This window comes from Misgurnus anguillicaudatus, chromosome 16 (assembly GCF_027580225.2).
Source record: "Misgurnus anguillicaudatus chromosome 16, ASM2758022v2, whole genome shotgun sequence".
NCBI classification, from domain to species: domain Eukaryota; kingdom Metazoa; phylum Chordata; class Actinopteri; order Cypriniformes; family Cobitidae; genus Misgurnus; species Misgurnus anguillicaudatus.
In genome coordinates, this window is record NC_073352.2 from 35,777,501 (window position 1) to 35,794,972 (window position 17,472).

The following is a 17,472-nucleotide window of genomic DNA, read 5'->3' on the forward strand; positions in this document are numbered from 1 at the left end:
AACGTTATTGTTTTACCTAAAGAGATGCCTGTTTATTTTCATGTATATTTATACCTTTGTTAAGGTATTCAGGTACGACAGAAAACTAGAAGCTAATGCACGCTATTTTAGGTAGTTTTCATTTAATCTCATTTTCTCTCATAAATCATAAGAGTCCATACTTTTATCAACCTGTATTTTTATTTAGTTCATGCTATTGTAACATTTTTCAAGTGTTACGTTGCTTTTCTTAAACATTGTGTACCTGCTGGTCTATTGTAAGTCCATGATTTTTTTATTGATGTTAATCCTTGTGAACATTGAGTTGAATTAACTTTATGTGTTGAGGTATTTTATATGTGTAATGTTTTATTATGTAGAGCTAGAAACTGTATTGAGAAAGTATACCAGCTCATTGGTAGCTGTGTGTTGACAGCTCAGATCATGATGATGATGATGATGATGATGTAGTTGATGTTTGTTTGGTTAATGAATGTAGTTTTGGCAGTAATGAAATCAAACTGAGAGTCAGTTAGTGTTTCTCATGAGTATAGTAATGGTGGTTTAGTTGGTAGTCACTATTTGTTTTGTCAAACTGTGAAGAGCACAATAGGTTTTATTTTAGTTTTCATCCAGTTCAATAATTGTATGTTTCAGGCTCAGCAGATGTTTATAGGCTTTAATAATGATTATTGACGACGATTTTGTAGCCAAATCAAGGCCAGGGTTAAAATTCACAGGACATCTTTTATGTGTGAGTCTCCTTTCCTCTACTGGCCTATGAGTAGTCAATACCATACAGGACCTTAGTGTGAGCACCTCATCACTAGGCCCATGAAGGTCAGACAGGTGCTCTGGTCTTTGATCAGTCCCGTTTAATTTGAGATCACCGATGGGACAGATAGATTTTATAACAATAACCTGCTTTTAAACCAATCAAAAATAATCTCAACAGTTACTCAAGGACTGCTGGTTTGTTAAAGTTAACAGCATTGTAGACTTTTTGGTCTTTTATTTTACAGGATTTTCAACACTCTTATATTTCAGGTATTTTAATTTCATGATTTAAATGATAAGTGAGATCCACTGAATTTATGTTTTCCTTGACAAGAAAATATTGCCATATGAATTAAACCCTGTTTGTTTTTTTAATCTCATGCTTATATTTGGAACAGAACAACAATAATGTGAACACAAATCTTTAAATGAACAACAGAGTAATAATAAAATGATTTGTTTACATGAGATGGGTGTACGGTTTTTCAAGATGAATATTTTTTATTTGAAAGTGAATGTGAATATTGTACTGTAGACTACAATGTTACCTAAAATTAAATAAAGTTTATTACAAAGCAATCTTAATTTAGTATTAGTTTACTGTCACAGTATGGCAGGGGGGTTAGTTTTTAGGGTTGTTTAAATGGGACCTACTCTAACAGAGAAGAGCTGATACAAAAACTAACAGTGAAGATCAAATGTATTTATTTTGTTTGTAGTTAAACATGACCATAGTTAATGTGATGACTACACTAACTGACCTAATAGTTTATTAAAATGAGCTTAGTAATTACAAACCTAGCTGAGGCTCATTTAAGCATACTTAGTTTAAAGATGCCAATTAGTCATTTTCTTCTTTTTATGCCATAAATTCATGTAAATTAAAAATGGTTCATAGTACATTGCTTGTTGTAGGTTATAAATCAAACTTGTGAAGGGTGACGACTAGTGGCCATATGTGTAATTTCATGAATGATTGTTTACTCGGTAGTTTGAGAACAATTGTCGCGAGTTTTATTGGATAACAATTACAATCTAAAGATCTATCATCATGCATAATATACATGTATAATAAAAGTATAGATATTATTGAATTGCATTGGCCTACCTGTTCGCAGCTGACGATAACGTAGCTCCATTCCTTTACCGCAGTGCCCTTCAAAACTATGTGATCATATATAACGACTTATGAACTAAACTGGACACCGTACTGAAGACCAAATGAAAGTAAACAACATCGTGTGCTGCTCTACTCTCTCTTAAGGGCAAAGCGGTGAGATTTTTAAAGTTTGTAGGGCATTTGTGTTGGAAATGCTCTTGGCTAAGGGTCTGACTGACCAAATGTTACCATGACAACGGCGCGCGTGGCCGCGCCGGCATCCAGCACTACAACAGCTGTTGCAAATCAATACTAATTATTTATAAAATAATTTAAAAATAAAGTAAAAGTTAATGAGTTAACAGTAAAGTCGGAATCCTGCCATCAAAAACTACTGACAGGGGCGTTTCCAACAAGTGGAGAGTGAGAAACGTCATCAAGTCTGTCTTATTTCAGAATATTAACTATCATAAATTTGATTATGATTATTCTTAGTTCATCGTTAAACGAACTTGGGGCTGTAATGCTCAGTTAACTTAAATAAACGTCTTGATGACGTATGCAGCCTGCATATGCGACCTCCGGAGGCTGCAGCCTTCCGATCGAGAGAGAGAGAGAGAGAGAGAGAGAGAGAGAGAGAGAGAGAGAGAGAGAGAGAGAGAGAGAGAGAGAGAGAGAGAGACTTAATAAATGACAGCACACAGTCAGTACTCTCGCATGCGTCTACATGGCTGCCACGGATGTAACTATATATCCAGTAAGATATCGCTCTCTTGTTATTACTGTGTGTTATTATTATGTATTAATTCATTTATGATACATTTGTTTGTTAAAGATGTTTTCAATTTAAACATTTTTCATAATTTGCCATAATATATGCGGTTGTTTATTTAGTTGCGATAATAAAGGCAGCATTTATGACATTGATTGAGTCCTGCTGCATTTCACTCCGACATTGAATCATACTGTATACGTGTAGTTGTATTAGTTATTATAGTGAATAGTTAAAATATATATATATGAGTATAGTTAGAGTTGATCTATGTGTATACTGGGGGGTCTCAGTCATAAGAAGCTAGTAAGCTCTTATTAAGCAGATAAGCAGCTCTTGGTTTAGTCAACATGCATCCAATTGTGTCCTAAACACAGCAATGTATATTTACATATTAATAATTGCTATAGTGATAATGTATGCTTTTAAAGTAGTTTATGTGAAAGCAACACTTGAGGGATGTTTTCTGAGGGCAAGCACTGTGTGGAAATCTGAATAAAGAGTCCTTTGTGTCCCAGGCAGCCAGTGTGTGTTTGTGTCAGTAGGACAGATGATGTGAATGAAACACTTCCTGGTGTTTGTATAAAGTGAGGAGCTCTGAATACCTCAGCATGCTGCTCTTCTCTGTCAACAACACTTCACCATGCATACACAATGTGTTCAGTAGTTACTAACCCACAAGTGTTTTTTTTTTTTAGACTAGTCTCTTTTCATCTGTGTAGGATTTTTCACTTACCACTTGTGGAGTTCCTCAGGGGTCGATCTTGGGTCCAGTATTATTTATACTGTATATTAAAGGGAGCCTATTTCATTGGTTATTTGTTAAGAGTTCATGGTAATGACATATCATGATCCTCAAACACAATTGTTTCCTCCTCTTTATGTAAACCTCGTGCAGGCAAAAAAAAAAACGCTGGAAAACAGACCCATCACAACATAACACAGACAGTGACAATACAGTCATGATGTACACTCCAACATTAAATTAATTACAATGTTGTTACAATGATAAAAACAAAGTTGTGACTGCTGAGTTAATGTTATATGCTAATGCTATATGCTAGTAATGCTATATGCTAGTTAATGCTATATGTTAGTTAATGGTATATGCTAGTTAATGCTATATTCTAGTTAATGCTATATGCAGTTACGTTTTGCAGGTCCATACTGAAAGAACCCAAACTTACCACTCAGAAACGTCCATTAACAATCTCCAAACAATTGATTATTCCTCAAAATCTGATACAGACTCAAACATAAGATCTGTTTACACACACACAGAGCTACTGAAGGAGAAACAGCCAATCAGAGCAGAGCTCAACATTATTATTCATGACCTTTTCAAATTGAGTTTGTAAATTGTTGTTAATGCTGCTCAATTGTTGTTCTTTCTTGATTATGTAAGTTGTGTTTGATTAATATTGTTTATTGTTAATTAATTATGTGAAAATTTGTTTTGTTTATTTGATATTTATTTGTGTGTTTTATTAAAAAGAAATCTCAGTTTGAAAAAATTTTTGGAATTCTAATCTGGACATGACATTGGCTGTATTGATGTTTCAGTGTGAGGAGGAGATGAGGTCTCTCTCTCTCAGCGGTCATGTTGGTTTTGACAGTTTACCTGATCAGCTGGTGAGTAAATCAGTGAGTCAAGGATTCAGCTTCAACATTCTCTGCGTAGGTGAGCATTCAAACCTGTCCACAGGTCCTATAGATCAGTCTTTCTCAACTCCAGTCCTCGGGACCCGCTGCTCTGCACATTTTGGATGTCTCTCATATCTGACACACTCAGTTCAGTTCATGGAATCTATCCTAACGAGCTGATGATCTTAATCAGGTGTGTTAAATAAGGGAGACATGCACAATATGCAGAGCAGTGTGTCCCGAGGACTGGAGTTGAGAACCACTGATCTATAGATGTCACTGCAAAAGCTTTTTTTGACTGCACGCTTCTTCCAGGTGAAACCGGGATTGGCAAATCAACCCTAATGAACGCGCTGTTTAACACCACATTTGAGAATGAAGAGATCAGCCACTTTCAGAACGGGGTGTATCTGCGTCCCAGAACTTATAACCTACAGGAAAGTAATGTGGATTTAAAACTGACCGTTGTGGACACTGTGGGATTTGGGGACCAGGTTAATAAAGACGAAAGGTAAAGCTCGAGCTCTCGGATTGCTTTGAATTCTTTTTGCTTTCTATACTGTAAATGTGACTTATAGGATTGCGTTTCCTTTTCTGATTTCACTGCAGTCATGAACCCGTGGTGGACTACATCGATGCCCAGTTTGAACGTTTCCTAGAGGAAGAGCTTAAAATCAAACGCTCTCTTCACGACTATCAAGATTCACGCATCCACATCTGCCTTTACTTCATTGCTCCCACCGGTCACTCGTTGAAATCTCTGGATTTAGTCACTATGAAGAAACTAGACAGCAAGGTATGATAGGTGTTTTCAAAGCATTTAGGCCATTTTCATTGTGTTTTGGTGCTGATGTGTTTTTTCCACCTGTACTGTAGGTCAACATTATCCCCATCATTGCAAAGGCAGACACGATGTCTAAGAGTGAGCTTCAGAAGTTTAAGATCAAGATCATGAGTGAACTGGTCAGCAATGGTGTTCAGATCTATCAGTTCCCAACAGATGACGAAGCTGTGGCAGAAATCAACTCCTCCATGAACGTAAGACCAGCTTCAGAGTGACAAACTGTTATGGGGAATGTACGAAACTACATTTTGATGACGATGTGGCATGAATGTTGACAAACAGCACATGCTTCTTAGTAAACACCTGTTAAACCTGTCAAACGTGTTTGTGTCGCAGGCACATCTGCCGTTCGCTGTGGTTGGAAGCAGTGAAGAGGTTAAAATTGGGAACAAAATGGTGCGAGGCAGACAGTACCCGTGGGGTGTTGTACAGGGTATGAGTTTGTCTCATCTTTAATTCAATACCTCAGATAAATCAATTCAGTTTTTAAAGGAGCAGTGAATCCATGTTCACTTGAGCTTTTGTATATAAAGTCATTGTACTTGAACGAACATCCTGTACGTTTCAGAACTGAAAACATCCTTTTTACTGAAATATCATCTGTTATTGACACCAAGCTTAGATTCTTTAATGTATGTAGATTTTTAAACACCGCCTCCACTTAATGTCTACTTCTGCACATATTATGCACATATTGTCACACGCTAAAGCATCTTTGGTATGACTTAAAGCCCCTGGTCTAGACAGTGTCATTTAAAAACAATGTTGGCAAAGTAATACGATAATAAACTTGATAGTACTGATGTTTGTCTTCAGTGGAGAACGAGAGTCACTGTGACTTTGTGAAGCTCAGAGAGATGTTAATTCGTGTCAACATGTTGGACCTAAGAGATCAGACCCACGCCAGACACTATGAGCTCTACCGTCGCTGTAAACTGGAGGAGATGGGCTTTAAAGACCCTGACAGCGACTCCTTCAGGTATTATTATTCATCACGTGAGGTTTGTGATGCTAGATGATCGTGTAAGGTGTTGTGTCACGTGACCGTCTGTTCTAATATATACTGTAAAGTCTTCAGGAGACGTACGTGGCCAAGAGGAGAGAATTTATTGGGGAACTTCAATTGAAAGAGGAGGAGATGAGACAGATGTTTGTAAATAAAGTAAAGGAGACGGAGGCAGAGCTGAAGGAGAAGGAGAGAGAGGTATCATAACACGTTTTATCCACTTCATTTGAACATTACTACAACAGACACTCATTAAACGACACATTTAACATTGAACCATATTCAATTATATACTAAAGGTCTCGCTTTCATGTTAGCCTAAAATTATGAGAGATAAAAACAAAAAGTAAACAATCTAAATTGCTGGTGGAGTACGGTGTTAACAGAACAAAGGTTATGGATTGGATTCCCAGAGATCACTCGTAGTCGTAATAAAGTTTTAACAAATGCATGTGAATGTATGACAAAAAAAACTCAAAATGAATTTCTTTCTTAGTATTTGTGTCTTGTTTTCATTACAAACATCTAAACATTTTTAAATCAAGATGGAAGTGAATTTGTGCTTAAAACAAGATTTATTTTTAATTGGCTTGTTTTAAGCACAAATGTACTTATATTTTTAAGGTCATGAAGAAAATTCATCTTGATTTAAGAATTTGTGGATGTTTGTAGTGAAAACAAGACAAACATGCAAAGTAAGAACCCAGATAGCAAAAAATATCCGCATGGCTTCTATATGCCGCCAGCCCCAAGCTGTCGGCTATAGATGCGTCCCGCTGGCGGGGATGAAACTTTTGCCGTCGAATACGTCAATCTCATTTGTTGCGAGATGCCGCCACCGTGCAGCCGGCGGACCGACTGCTTAATTTATGCAAAAGCGGCTGCCGCGGCGGTCCGCCGTCAGACCTGTTTGCAATTACGCCCTTATGACGCTTACTGCCGCCAGAGCACCGCCGGTGGTCCGCCGACTCATTGCTATCTGGGAAAGTCATTTTTTTGCAGTGTGTATTCACTTTTAACATCTTTCCAGCTGCACGAAAGGTTTGAGATGTTAAAGCGCAGTCATCAGGAGGAGAAGAGAAACCTGGAGGAGAAGCGCAGAGATTTAGAAGAAGAGATAAACGTCTTCAACCGGAGAAAAATAGCTGCTGAAACCCTACAGTCAGGTTTCTCTGCAACCGTCAAAAAAGACAAAGACAAGAAAACTTAAGTGTCTCTTTCCTCATCTAACACACGTCTGTCTGCCGTTCCCATCACTGTCTGTCTCTATTCAGTCAATGCAAAGCCATCAATGATTCCTCTCCTGTCAGTGACTCCACATGTCTGAGGCTCTATAGGACTCTTACTCTTTACACTGCAAAAAATCATTTTCAAGAAAAAAATTCTTAGTATTTTTGTTTTGTTTTCAGTAAAAATATATAAAATGTCTTAAATGAAGATGCTTTTTCTTGATGAGCAAAACAACCCAAGAAAATAAGTCGAGTTTTTAGACCAAAAATATCAAATTTGGGTGATTTTGTGCATACAACAAGCAAAAAAAATCTGCCAATTACCCCATTGGCAGATTTTTGTGCTTGTTTTATGCACAAAATCTCTTAAATTGTATATTTCTTTAGACTTATTTTCTCATTTTGCTCATCAAGAAAATGCATCTGATTTAAGAAGTCTTAGATATTTGTAAAAACAAGACAAGCATTCATCTTTTAGGCTCTGATGTCAGAAGAGAGCATTGTGGGATAGAAAAGCTGATTTGCAGGGCATGGATGGAGAGACAGACTCAGACTGGCAGCAGACACTGACTGCCTGGCACTGCCAGCTGCTCACATCATTGTGGTGTGCGCCTGCGTACCAGTGAGCGGTGTTTGCTGCTGGATTGCTGAATTAAAGTGTTGTAGCATTAAAGCGTGCATTCTCAATAGGAATTTCCCATCTTTACTTAAACTAAAATCAAAGTGAAATTATCGAGCACTGATGGGCACATCTGATACAACATTTATTATGAGAAGCATTTCATGCACCATTTGATTTCTGTTCTCTCGTTTCAGTTGATTGGCCACCCAAAGGGAACATCAGTAACTGCAGTAGGCTATTAGTAGGATATATTTAACAGTTATTTAGCAGATTTTATATGTAAATAACAACCCTAGCATTTAATAGAGTAAGCCATGACCTTACAACTGTGAACATCCGTTGATGTGAAGCTGCTTACATAAACATGAAACTCTCTTTCAAAGATAATACTTGCATATAAATATAAAGCATTATATTAGAGAAGTCTTTCATTAAAGGTGTATTGTGAGGATTTTTTGACAGAAATGCAATATAATCTACATAACTATATTGTCAGGGGTGTTTAAAGACATACACCACATGTCTCTTTGCATGAAAGTCGCCATGTTTCTACAGTAGCCCTAAATGAACAAACAGCTCTACAGATGGCATCTGTGATGACGACATGTTTGTCCTGTGGGGCCACCGTCATTGGTTGTAATTCCCTAGATGCTGCTAAAATCTACACACTGCACCTTTAAAGTTTTGTCTTTATAACCTTTATTATTATTATTACTGAACTTCAGTCAGTGCACTAACTGGATTGTGGGAATTAAGATTTTTGTACATATAAATATTTTTTCTAAACAGTTTAATTAGTTTAGAAAGTTTAATGCTACAGTATTTTAAATGTTAAATCTCTTCTGTGGCATAAACACAGCCAGTTAAGACTGGTCTGACCAACTAGCAATTAGTTAGGGTTAATCAGTCTTAATATTTGATTTTAATTTAGACCAATCTACCTTTTAATGTAACATACTTAAAAAGTCAATTTTTTTCTTCCAGACTGGTCTTGACGTTTTTAAGTTTATGCCACTGTTGTTTTCATATTTTGTTTGAAATAAATACTTTTTTATTCACCACTCTGTAAAACTGAACACTTTATTTTTTATTAATAGATTTTTTTTGGATGTTACTCTGTGCTTTCATTGTATTGCATCAAAATCTTAAACACAGTGTATGTAGACCCGACACATTTATAAACTGCTTTGCGGGCCGGATAAACGTGTCCTGTGAGTCGACAGGTCAGGCCCGTTGGCCATAGTTTGCTCATCCCTGAGCTACACAGTTCACAAATACATCTCTAACATTAATCATGCCTCATAAATTGACTCCGCACAGACTTTAAATGGATTTATGGGTAAATAAATATGAGTATGTACCAGTCGTGCACCATATGATGTTTTCTTAAAATCTGTTAATCTTGGCAACTGACCCTAGCAAGTAAAGCAAACATCAGAGGTGTAAAAGGACTAAACGATGGCTTAACCAGTCTGCATTCTGTTTAACACAACTAACTATCTTCTAACATCACAGCCAATGTGCAGACTGCATCTATTCAAATCATCATGATGGAAAGTCTAAAGATAATAAATGAAAAAGTGATTTGGGTAACCGGGTTGCTTTTGGACATTAAACTTAATAATCTATCTGAATCAATACTATGCGCATACACAGACTGGTCACTGATCTTAAGCCCTTAAAGCAAACAAATATTAAGTAATACATATGAATATGAACTTTACAAATGTGAAGATAATGACTATAATACTTGTCTGTACTTTGGCTATTTATTGTAACCAATGTCCAGTTTAAAAAAAATAGAGCATAAAAGAAAGAATACATTTAATAAATCAATGTACCCATCAACATGATTGTGCATCATCCAGTATATACTTGCAGGCATCCAGAACAATGACATCATCTGGCTAAATAAATAAACTCTCTTTTGATTGGCTGAGCTCGTGTCAGGAGAGGATGGCTCTCGATTGGACAAGCCGACACAAGTTACTTATCTTGCAAACAACATTTTAAGGATTTAAGATAAGAAAATAACCCTTGTGCTGTAGTCTATAGATACATTCACTCATATTGTCCATCAGGCTGATGCAGCCACCTTTACATAACAATCATTCATCTTTTGCCTGCTCTTCAACTCTTTCATGCTGTTGTTAGCAGCTCGTGGATTCTTTTAAAACATCTCATTTTGTCTTACACTAAAAAGTCATCGAGGTTTGAAACAATATTCATTTTTGGGACCGAGGGTTGTGGAAACGCCTGCTGGCTGTGTGGTTTCTGTCAATAAGACGTCAGTCGCTGATCATGACCGAGTGTCTCACGTGGTCCCGCCGATCGAGGCTAAATGTTCATAGTTAACTGGACACACAACAATTGTACCAAATGATTCTTTAAATAACCAAAAATTGTGTGTAATGTGTCTGTACCATATTGATATTCACAAAACAAAACACTGACAGGTCCATGATGTCCTCCACAGTGGCCGATGACTGAATATCACTTAGGATTTGTCTTCTGAAGTCTTAAGTGGTTTTTTTGCATGTGTGGTTGAGCAGCCCTACATCCATCTGAATGAGATTATAGGTTGAAAACCAGATGGAGATCTTTCAAACTGAAATCTCATAGGTGGTTCCTCCAACACCGCTGACTTTCTTCACCCCTCCTGCAGGTTTGTACAGATGGGTGGCCACGTTTTGTTTAAAAGTCGAGCTGATTGGTTGGAGGAGAGGGAAAAGAGAGAAATGTGAGTATTCTGATAGATCCACACTGGCACACAACATAGGATGCATTTTATTTTTGCATATTCAATAGCTGTATGTTTACATGCAAACAAATAATTGGTTTGTAATTGTAATGATGGCTCAATGGGATTGAAAAATCTTCATGTAAACACCTTAATCAATACGATTGAGGTTGATCTGTGATCCGATCATCGGGAGAAAAGTACTCAAAAGTAAAACGTAAGATGCAAGAATACCTTGTTCACATGCGCAGAAGAATTGTGCTTAAGTTCACCTCTTATTTACGTATCACAGAAAGATTAAATAATAAGGCAATGGCAACGCATTATTAAGCAAAAATTATTTCAGCAAACTGATTTTTTCTGCATGTTAAAGATAAAATGATTTTGTTGATTAGTTATTGTCATTAGGATACTTTTGCGCTAGTTTTAAATGTCAATGGGGATGATGTTGATACGCGAAATCTGGCAACCATTTGGTTGGGATTATATCGAATGTACACATAAACCAACATTTTAAATCAGAATACAATGTTTAGGGTGCATATAAACTGTATTGTCATGACCTGCAATCAGATAAAATTTAGTCGGATTGACATAATGTTGTGCATGTAAACATGAGGCAAGGCAACGCATGCAGAAGTGATGCATTTCTAAATATAATAAAAAGAAAACGTAGGACTGAAGTTTTAATGATCAACATTGTTTTCTTTACATTAATGTGCACAGAGCAAATGATTCACTATAACAGCCGAACTGTGTTATAAAGAAGAGTGATTTCATGTTGACCTTGAGACATTACAGAGGCGAAGAAAGAGATGAACAAACCTTAGCACAGAAACCGAGTCATCCTTATGGCCTTAAGGCAGGAGGGGTGGGGAGAGCAGACAAATGGAAAGAAGACAGAGAAAGATGTGTGGAGAAATTCAAGGGTTGCAGACACGTAAACAAATGCAAACAACAACAACAACACTGAACCTCAAACTTCTACTGGATCATCACATAGACGTGCAGGTTTGGTTTTTCGGGGGGGGGGGGGGGACTACAATTTGCAGGCACTACTCACTTCATCAACAGAGTCTCGCCCCCTGAACCAACTGGGCGGTGTTGTAATTCGGCACCACCTACGAAGGACAGCGATTTGCCCAGAGGTGTATGGTCAGGGGCGGGGCCGGATGGAGGGGAGCCCAAGGAGCGAGCGCGCGGAGAAAGGGGCGGAGCGCGAGAAGGGGGCGGGCTTGTCGGGCGGAGGAAAGCTCTGTTAGGGGAGGGTCTTAGGGGGGCAGGGCAGGCCTGGAGAGAACCCTCCCTCTGCTGAGCAGACAGGAACGGGGACGTGTACCCCGAAAGAGGCGGAGCCCCTGGTGCTGCGCTAAGACTACGTGGAGGGTTTGGTCTGGGTGGGGACAGCTCGTGAGCAGCAGACTCGAACTCTGGGCTTTCGGAGGGCGTCGGCAGACTTTCGTAAGACAGGCTGCCATTGCGTGTCTGATTGGCTAAGCTTTTATAGCTAGTGGACGTGGTGCCTTCGGAGATAAGCGGACCGAGGGCGTTGTGCGCCGTATGGGCGGAACGAAGGCTGGAAGAGCAAGAGGCTGCTGCCGATTGGAGGAAGGTGTCTGTGAAGGAAGGATAAGAACGCCCGCCGAACCCGGAGGTCCCACCCAGACCCCCCGAGCCTGCTCTAGCCCCCTCCCCTCCCCCACGGCACCCCGCACCCCCCCGACTCGACAGACTGGGGTCCGATCGGTAGCTGGGCTGCACGCTGGTGACGGGGACCGAGGGAGATTCGGTCATACTGTTGCCTCGGCTCATCTGAGAGGAAAAACAAAGACAGAAAGAGTACACCAAACGTTTTCACCACAACAAAAGCGTCACCAAAGAGATGAAGGATGGCACAAACCCACACCGGATAAAAAGAAACAACTGAAAAGTGAATTTGACTCCAGATTCATGCCGTCTTTACAGAATGAGCGTGAGAAAGGGAAAGGGGTTCGAGTTATGCTTTAAAAACAAGAGGAGAACCAAACGGGTAAACCAGTCTGGAATCGGACGCAACGAGATGACAAAAACACGGCGCTTTGTGTAAAGCACAACATAACAAAACATCTGAACTTACTCGCTGAACGACTGCCATTCATTTGAGATATAAGCAAAATAATAAAAAGAAAGGAATCCAGATGTTAACAAAATGAAATAACGCAAAGCATACAGAGCCAGTAGATTAGGACTCTCTGAAAAAAGAATTCAGATTCTGTTGATGTATCGTATGAAATGAAGTGAATTTAATGCTACAGGTGGACTTACTTTGCTTGAATGTGTTGAGGACGTGTGGTTTTTGCCTGGACTGCTGTGGGCGGGCCTGTATTTATATAATGAGGGTGTGGGTGGAGCTTCAGTCAGCAAGCTGCACTCTGATTGGAAGAGAAGCATAAAACATTTAAATCCAACAGACACCTGACTGTAGTGAATGAATGTTTGGTCAGTGTAGTGTATGTGTGTACAGTGTGTATGTATTGTGTGAACACTAACCTTCATTTTGTGTATGAGGCAGTCCAGGGTATCTGTGCTCTGGTTTAGGTGGTGGAGGGGCGTCAACATCAGTCGACTGACTCTCCATTATATCCAGACTACTTTTAGACTGTCTCACACACACACACACACACATCTCAAGTCATTTCATCTCTGTCTATGTTCAAATAAATTCTCAAGAGCACTGCTTATATTTAAGAGAAGACGCTTCCCTGCCTTTTACAAGTTTTTACGACAATCCATATTTCTGCTATTATCCACCAGGTGTCGCTCTTACACAACTTATAAAACACTGAAGCATTCACTGATCCAAAAACAGTAAAAACTCTGTATATGTTTTGATCATCGCTCTTTACAAAAAAATGACATTATCTCAGCTTTTTGCTCAAAATTTTGTGTTTTTGAAAAACCCTACCTGTATTTTAGAGGTGATCAAAAGAGAACAAAAACAAAATGAAAAAAGATAGGATGAAACATTATTGTTTGAAAGCAGAGGGTCTGTTCTTTTATGTGTTTATATATTTAAAGAAGAAGATTGTGAGGATTCTGGAAGGCATTGAAAATCATAATAAATACTGGTGCTGACTGGCAACTTAAAAAAACGCTGGTGGGGAAAAAGTTAAAAACACTAACAGATTAAAGTGATAGTTCACCTTCTGTCATCATTTATCTAAACTTGTCTTAAATGATCTTAAACACACAAGAAGATATTTAGATAAATGATGATGGTAAGCACACAGTTATCAGGGTTCCCACTTTAAGTCAAATGTCAAATCCCCTGACTTTTCACAGAATAAAAAGCTGAATTTTCATGACTATGTCCAAGATTCTGTGAGTCTGATAATGTCGTGTACACCGTGAGTTTATAAAAATGTAGTTTAAATGCTGAAATGAATAAACAGCTGTTTAAATTGTAGTCAGCGAAGGCTTGGACCTGGAAAATGTATTTCTTCCATCATAACTTAACAAGCAGATTGCATTTTGATAAACGGAAATTAAAATTTGAAACAACAAACAAAAATCGCTGATATTACAGGACTTGGAGAAACAATATACAATTCCCTGACTTTCAATGTCCGGAAAAGAGCTTTTAAAATTCCATGATATTCCAGAAATTCCATGAGCTAATGGCACTTCCATAGTAAAGAAGTCAATGGCTAACATCCATTGTAAGGGTAAAAAATGTCTTCTCTTTCATTTTGATCATATTTAGACATGTATGACGGTGTGTTTGTACCTGCTGGATGCCGTTATCAAGGGCTTTAGCCTCGAGTTGGGCTTCAGATATAGGTGGATGCAGAAATGGAGGCTGAACCTGAACAGAATGAGGCTCTCTCAACCGTCCCAGATACCTTAACACAACAACACACAAACAACAAACATTGTACACAGTACAAAGAGATGAAAACATCACCGTTTTGAAATGATAAAATTACGAACCTGGGAGCCTGGGAGCTACAAAGCATTTGTGCAATATTTTTCAAACATCCGTGTGTGAAAGGGTTAACACCACCCCTGAACTTTCCAGTCACCTGAGGGGAGAAACACACATATTACACACATAAACATAACATCTGACAGAAACACACATATAGATGAACACACACCTGTTCATTGGTGGTTCTCCCTCTTGATACGAGAACAATGTGAAACCCAGTAAGTCCTGCGACTGGAACAAAGAACAAACCAGCAACACACATCACTGCCATACTAAAGTCCAGCGTTAAAGACACAAACTCACTTGATGTGGTCTCATTCATCAATCTCTCTTATAGATATGATATACACACACATTCATTTGTTTTTAGTCGTCAATGAATTCCGATAATTGTCTAGATTCAAATTAACTTATACATTTAGGAAAATAAATGATCATTTCTGCATATTAAAAATCTGTTACATGTTTTTAAGACATTTCTCAATAGTTTGGTGACTTTTGCAAAACTCTTCGCACAGTTAGTTCTTCACACAGCAGTTGATATTATATTCATAATGCACTAAAACTAACAAAACAAAACAAAATGGATGAATGGATTACTGTAATTCCCTTTATTATGGAGTTGATGCTCGAGCACTTGTGCATCTACAGAAAAATCCAAATGCAGCAGCAAAAATGATCAAGTCGGCAGAAAAAAAATATGAATCTGTGACTCCGTTATTAATCTCACTAAGTGGTTGCCAGTACGACTTATAAGATTCTCACACTTGTTTTTAAAGTCTTGCTTGATTTATCTCCTGTATATTTGTCCAGTATGGTGGTACTTTACACCTTGACATCAGAAAGTCAAAATCTGCTCTGTGCTACTAACCCAAAATATAAACATAGACATGACAGTCTCAAGCACGTCCTAAACTTGCATTGAATGCCAGACTTCAATGTATTACAAATCCTTACCTATCTTTAAAGTTATGGTAAAACAACATCTTTTAAATACAAACGAGGAGCTTTTTTTAAACTGTTTAGCTGTGTTTTATGTGATGTGGGTGTTTATATTGATGTTTTTTTCTTGTGTTTTTAGTTTATGATTGTAAAGCACTTTGTGCAATGCGAGTTGTATTAAATTGTGTTATATAAATAAATAAAACAAATAAACAACAAAAAAAAAGCTAACTTCAAGTGACATAAAGTCACCCAAGCAATGTAAAAGACCGAGATGTAAACAATAATTTTTTTCTAAAATGTGTGTAAAAACAGTATTTTGTTGCTGAGAAATGAATTTGAACTTGTTTTCTCTGCTGTATTGAAGATGGGAATCTTTTGGTTCTGATGATGTTTTCTCCATTTCTATTTTCAGTAATTAAATGCAAATAGAAAACATTATTTTTATTAAGAATTGGGCAGAAATTGCACCGAAACAAAAAAAAAACATATATATAAATAGTTAATCTAAACAACTCTAAGGGAATATTGAAATGGTCTCTTAATTTTTTCCACAGCTGTATATAGGTTTTTATTTTCAGTTACTGTAAGTTTTTATAGATGACCTTAAAGAGTAAAACATGTGCAGATCTTTAACTACCTGTGCTTTATCCAACTGTTTGTTTTATTTTTAGATTTGAGATATATTTCAATGAAATATTACTGCTGACTTATTCAGTTTGATAGGTTATTGTTCTGAAGTCAAGTTTTGAACAGAGAATTTTTGTTTGTAAAAGTCGTAGTCAATAAATTCATGATGTGCTCACTGCCGTTGTGCAAAAGTCACAGAAGTGTTGAGAAATGTGTCCTAGTGATGATATAAAACTGTCATGAGAGAGCATCTAAAGGATACGTGACTCCAAAGTGAATCTGATCCAGCTGTTTAGTGTGATGAAGAATATAAAGCATACTGAAGCCAAACACATCCATGATATGAATAGTGAGAGAGAGAAGAAAGAGAAAAAAATAACGATAGTTTCGTCTCCCGATGCAGTTGTTCACCCATGGACAGTGATGATCAAACTCCTCTACACAATTGTCACACAAGTCCAGAAAATAACCAAATGTTGTGTGAACAAACAAACAAGCAAAGACATTAAAGTGAAGTTTCTTTCATGTGTGTATACCTCTACACAATTGTCACACACAGAACAGTGCGAACAGCGCGGCGGTCTGTAAAAGCGACACGTCGAGCACCACTTCATGCGCACCTGAATGCCCTTCACCTCCACCGTCTTATATAGCGGAGCTCGGAAATCGTCCTCTTTATCCTCATCTTCCTCAGCTGAAAAAAAAACACATTTCCTTAAATGTCATGGAAATAATGGAAAATCACAAACTTTCAAGTGCATGCATACCTCTGGGAAAGACGCCTGGATCCATAAACGTGGCCATAAAGAAATTGGCCAGCGTAAAGAGGAAGACCACAGCATTATAGAGAGGAATCAAGGAGGAGAATCGCTCCGATAACCACGGACACCTGCAGCGATGACTCTTATTAAACTTTAATCAAACACTCGTACCTTCTGATCAACACATTTCAGTTCTGCTTACGTGAAACAGAGGAAGAGAGTCGTGGTTCCCACAAGGAAGGCCGTTGCTGCCGACACAGGGACGTAGCGGCTGGGCCGGAACGGGCGGGATGAGGAGGGGTCTCCGAGAGCCCCGGCCACACTGAGACCGACAGGCATTTGGAGGCGTCAAAAACCAAGGGAACGGGTCAGAGAGGAACAGAAATCCATCTCCCACTTAAGTGAGGATAGTGTTTAGCCATAGTGACAATAACTTTTACCGAACAGATGTGAAAACAGC

The 17,472-nt window shown here is 38.2% G+C and overlaps 4 protein-coding genes across 9 annotated transcripts in view; 2 read left to right on the top strand and 2 right to left on the bottom strand.

The window, feature by feature from the left end:
• Positions 1-1,224, top strand: part of sfxn1 (sideroflexin 1) — an 11,572-nt gene extending 10,348 nt beyond the window's left edge. For both annotated transcript variants that reach the window (XM_055177903.2, XM_073854569.1), the window contains exon 11: positions 1-1,224. This exon is cut by the window's left edge and continues 721 nt beyond it. The gene's annotated coding sequence lies outside the window, so the exon portion shown is untranslated.
• The window catches only part of LOC129422160 (UPF0461 protein C5orf24 homolog), a 22,879-nt gene extending 20,875 nt beyond the window's left edge, over positions 1-2,004 (bottom strand). Inside the window, exon 1 of the mRNA XM_055177908.2 lies at positions 1,865-2,004. The gene's annotated coding sequence lies outside the window, so the exon portion shown is untranslated. The remainder of the gene's footprint in view (positions 1-1,864) is intronic.
• septin8b (septin 8b) lies at positions 1,905-9,036 on the top strand. Of its 4 annotated transcripts, none has more exons than XM_055177901.2 (9): positions 1,905-2,029; positions 4,191-4,308; positions 4,587-4,782; positions 4,881-5,067; positions 5,148-5,309; positions 5,452-5,548; positions 5,932-6,094; positions 6,187-6,319; positions 7,152-9,036. In XM_055177901.2, the coding sequence occupies exons 2-9, from the start codon at positions 4,203-4,205 to the stop codon at positions 7,329-7,331; spliced, it is 1,224 nt and encodes a 407-aa protein (XP_055033876.2). In that variant the 5' UTR covers positions 1,905-2,029; positions 4,191-4,202; the 3' UTR covers positions 7,332-9,036. The 4 variants fall into 4 exon arrangements, with proteins under 4 accessions (XP_055033876.2, XP_055033875.2, XP_073710669.1 ...); XM_055177900.2 differs by lacking the exon at positions 1,905-2,029 and adding an exon at positions 2,481-2,612; XM_073854568.1 differs by lacking the exon at positions 1,905-2,029 and adding an exon at positions 2,560-2,612 and having other exon boundaries at positions 4,123-4,308.
• Positions 9,037-9,779: 743 nt separating this feature from the next.
• On the bottom strand, positions 9,780-17,351 carry zdhhc5b (zDHHC palmitoyltransferase 5b). 2 transcript variants are annotated; one of them, XM_055177897.2, is made up of 12 exons: positions 17,215-17,351; positions 17,019-17,140; positions 16,788-16,945; positions 16,514-16,686; positions 14,849-14,951; positions 14,682-14,773; positions 14,479-14,593; positions 13,242-13,350; positions 13,017-13,123; positions 11,776-12,524; positions 11,538-11,568; positions 9,780-10,678 (listed from the first exon to the last, which is right to left on the bottom strand). In XM_055177897.2, exons 1-11 carry the CDS (start codon positions 17,349-17,351, stop codon positions 11,562-11,564), a joined length of 1,872 nt encoding a protein of 623 aa, XP_055033872.2. In that variant the 3' UTR covers positions 9,780-10,678; positions 11,538-11,561. The 2 variants fall into 2 exon arrangements, with proteins under 2 accessions (XP_055033872.2, XP_055033871.2); XM_055177896.2 differs by lacking the exon at positions 11,538-11,568.
• Positions 17,352-17,472: the final 121 nt, after the last annotated feature.

Coding starts and splice junctions, on each gene's coding strand:
- septin8b (XM_055177900.2), top strand. CDS start 2,583: ATGGCTGCCACGGATGTAACTATATATCCA. Junction 4,783..4,880: donor CAGGTTAATAAAGACGAAAG/GTAAAGCTCGAG, acceptor ATTTCACTGCAG/TCATGAACCCGTGGTGGACT. Junction 6,095..6,186: donor CCTGACAGCGACTCCTTCAG/GTATTATTATTC, acceptor TATACTGTAAAG/TCTTCAGGAGACGTACGTGG.
- zdhhc5b (XM_055177896.2), bottom strand. CDS start 17,351: ATGCCTGTCGGTCTCAGTGTGGCCGGGGCTCTCGGAGACCCCTCCTCA. Junction 14,952..16,513: donor CAGATTCACTTTGGAGTCAC/GTATCCTTTAGA, acceptor GCTGGACTTTAG/TATGGCAGTGATGTGTGTTG. Junction 13,124..13,241: donor GCCTCATACACAAAATGAAG/GTTAGTGTTCAC, acceptor TCTTCCAATCAG/AGTGCAGCTTGCTGACTGAA.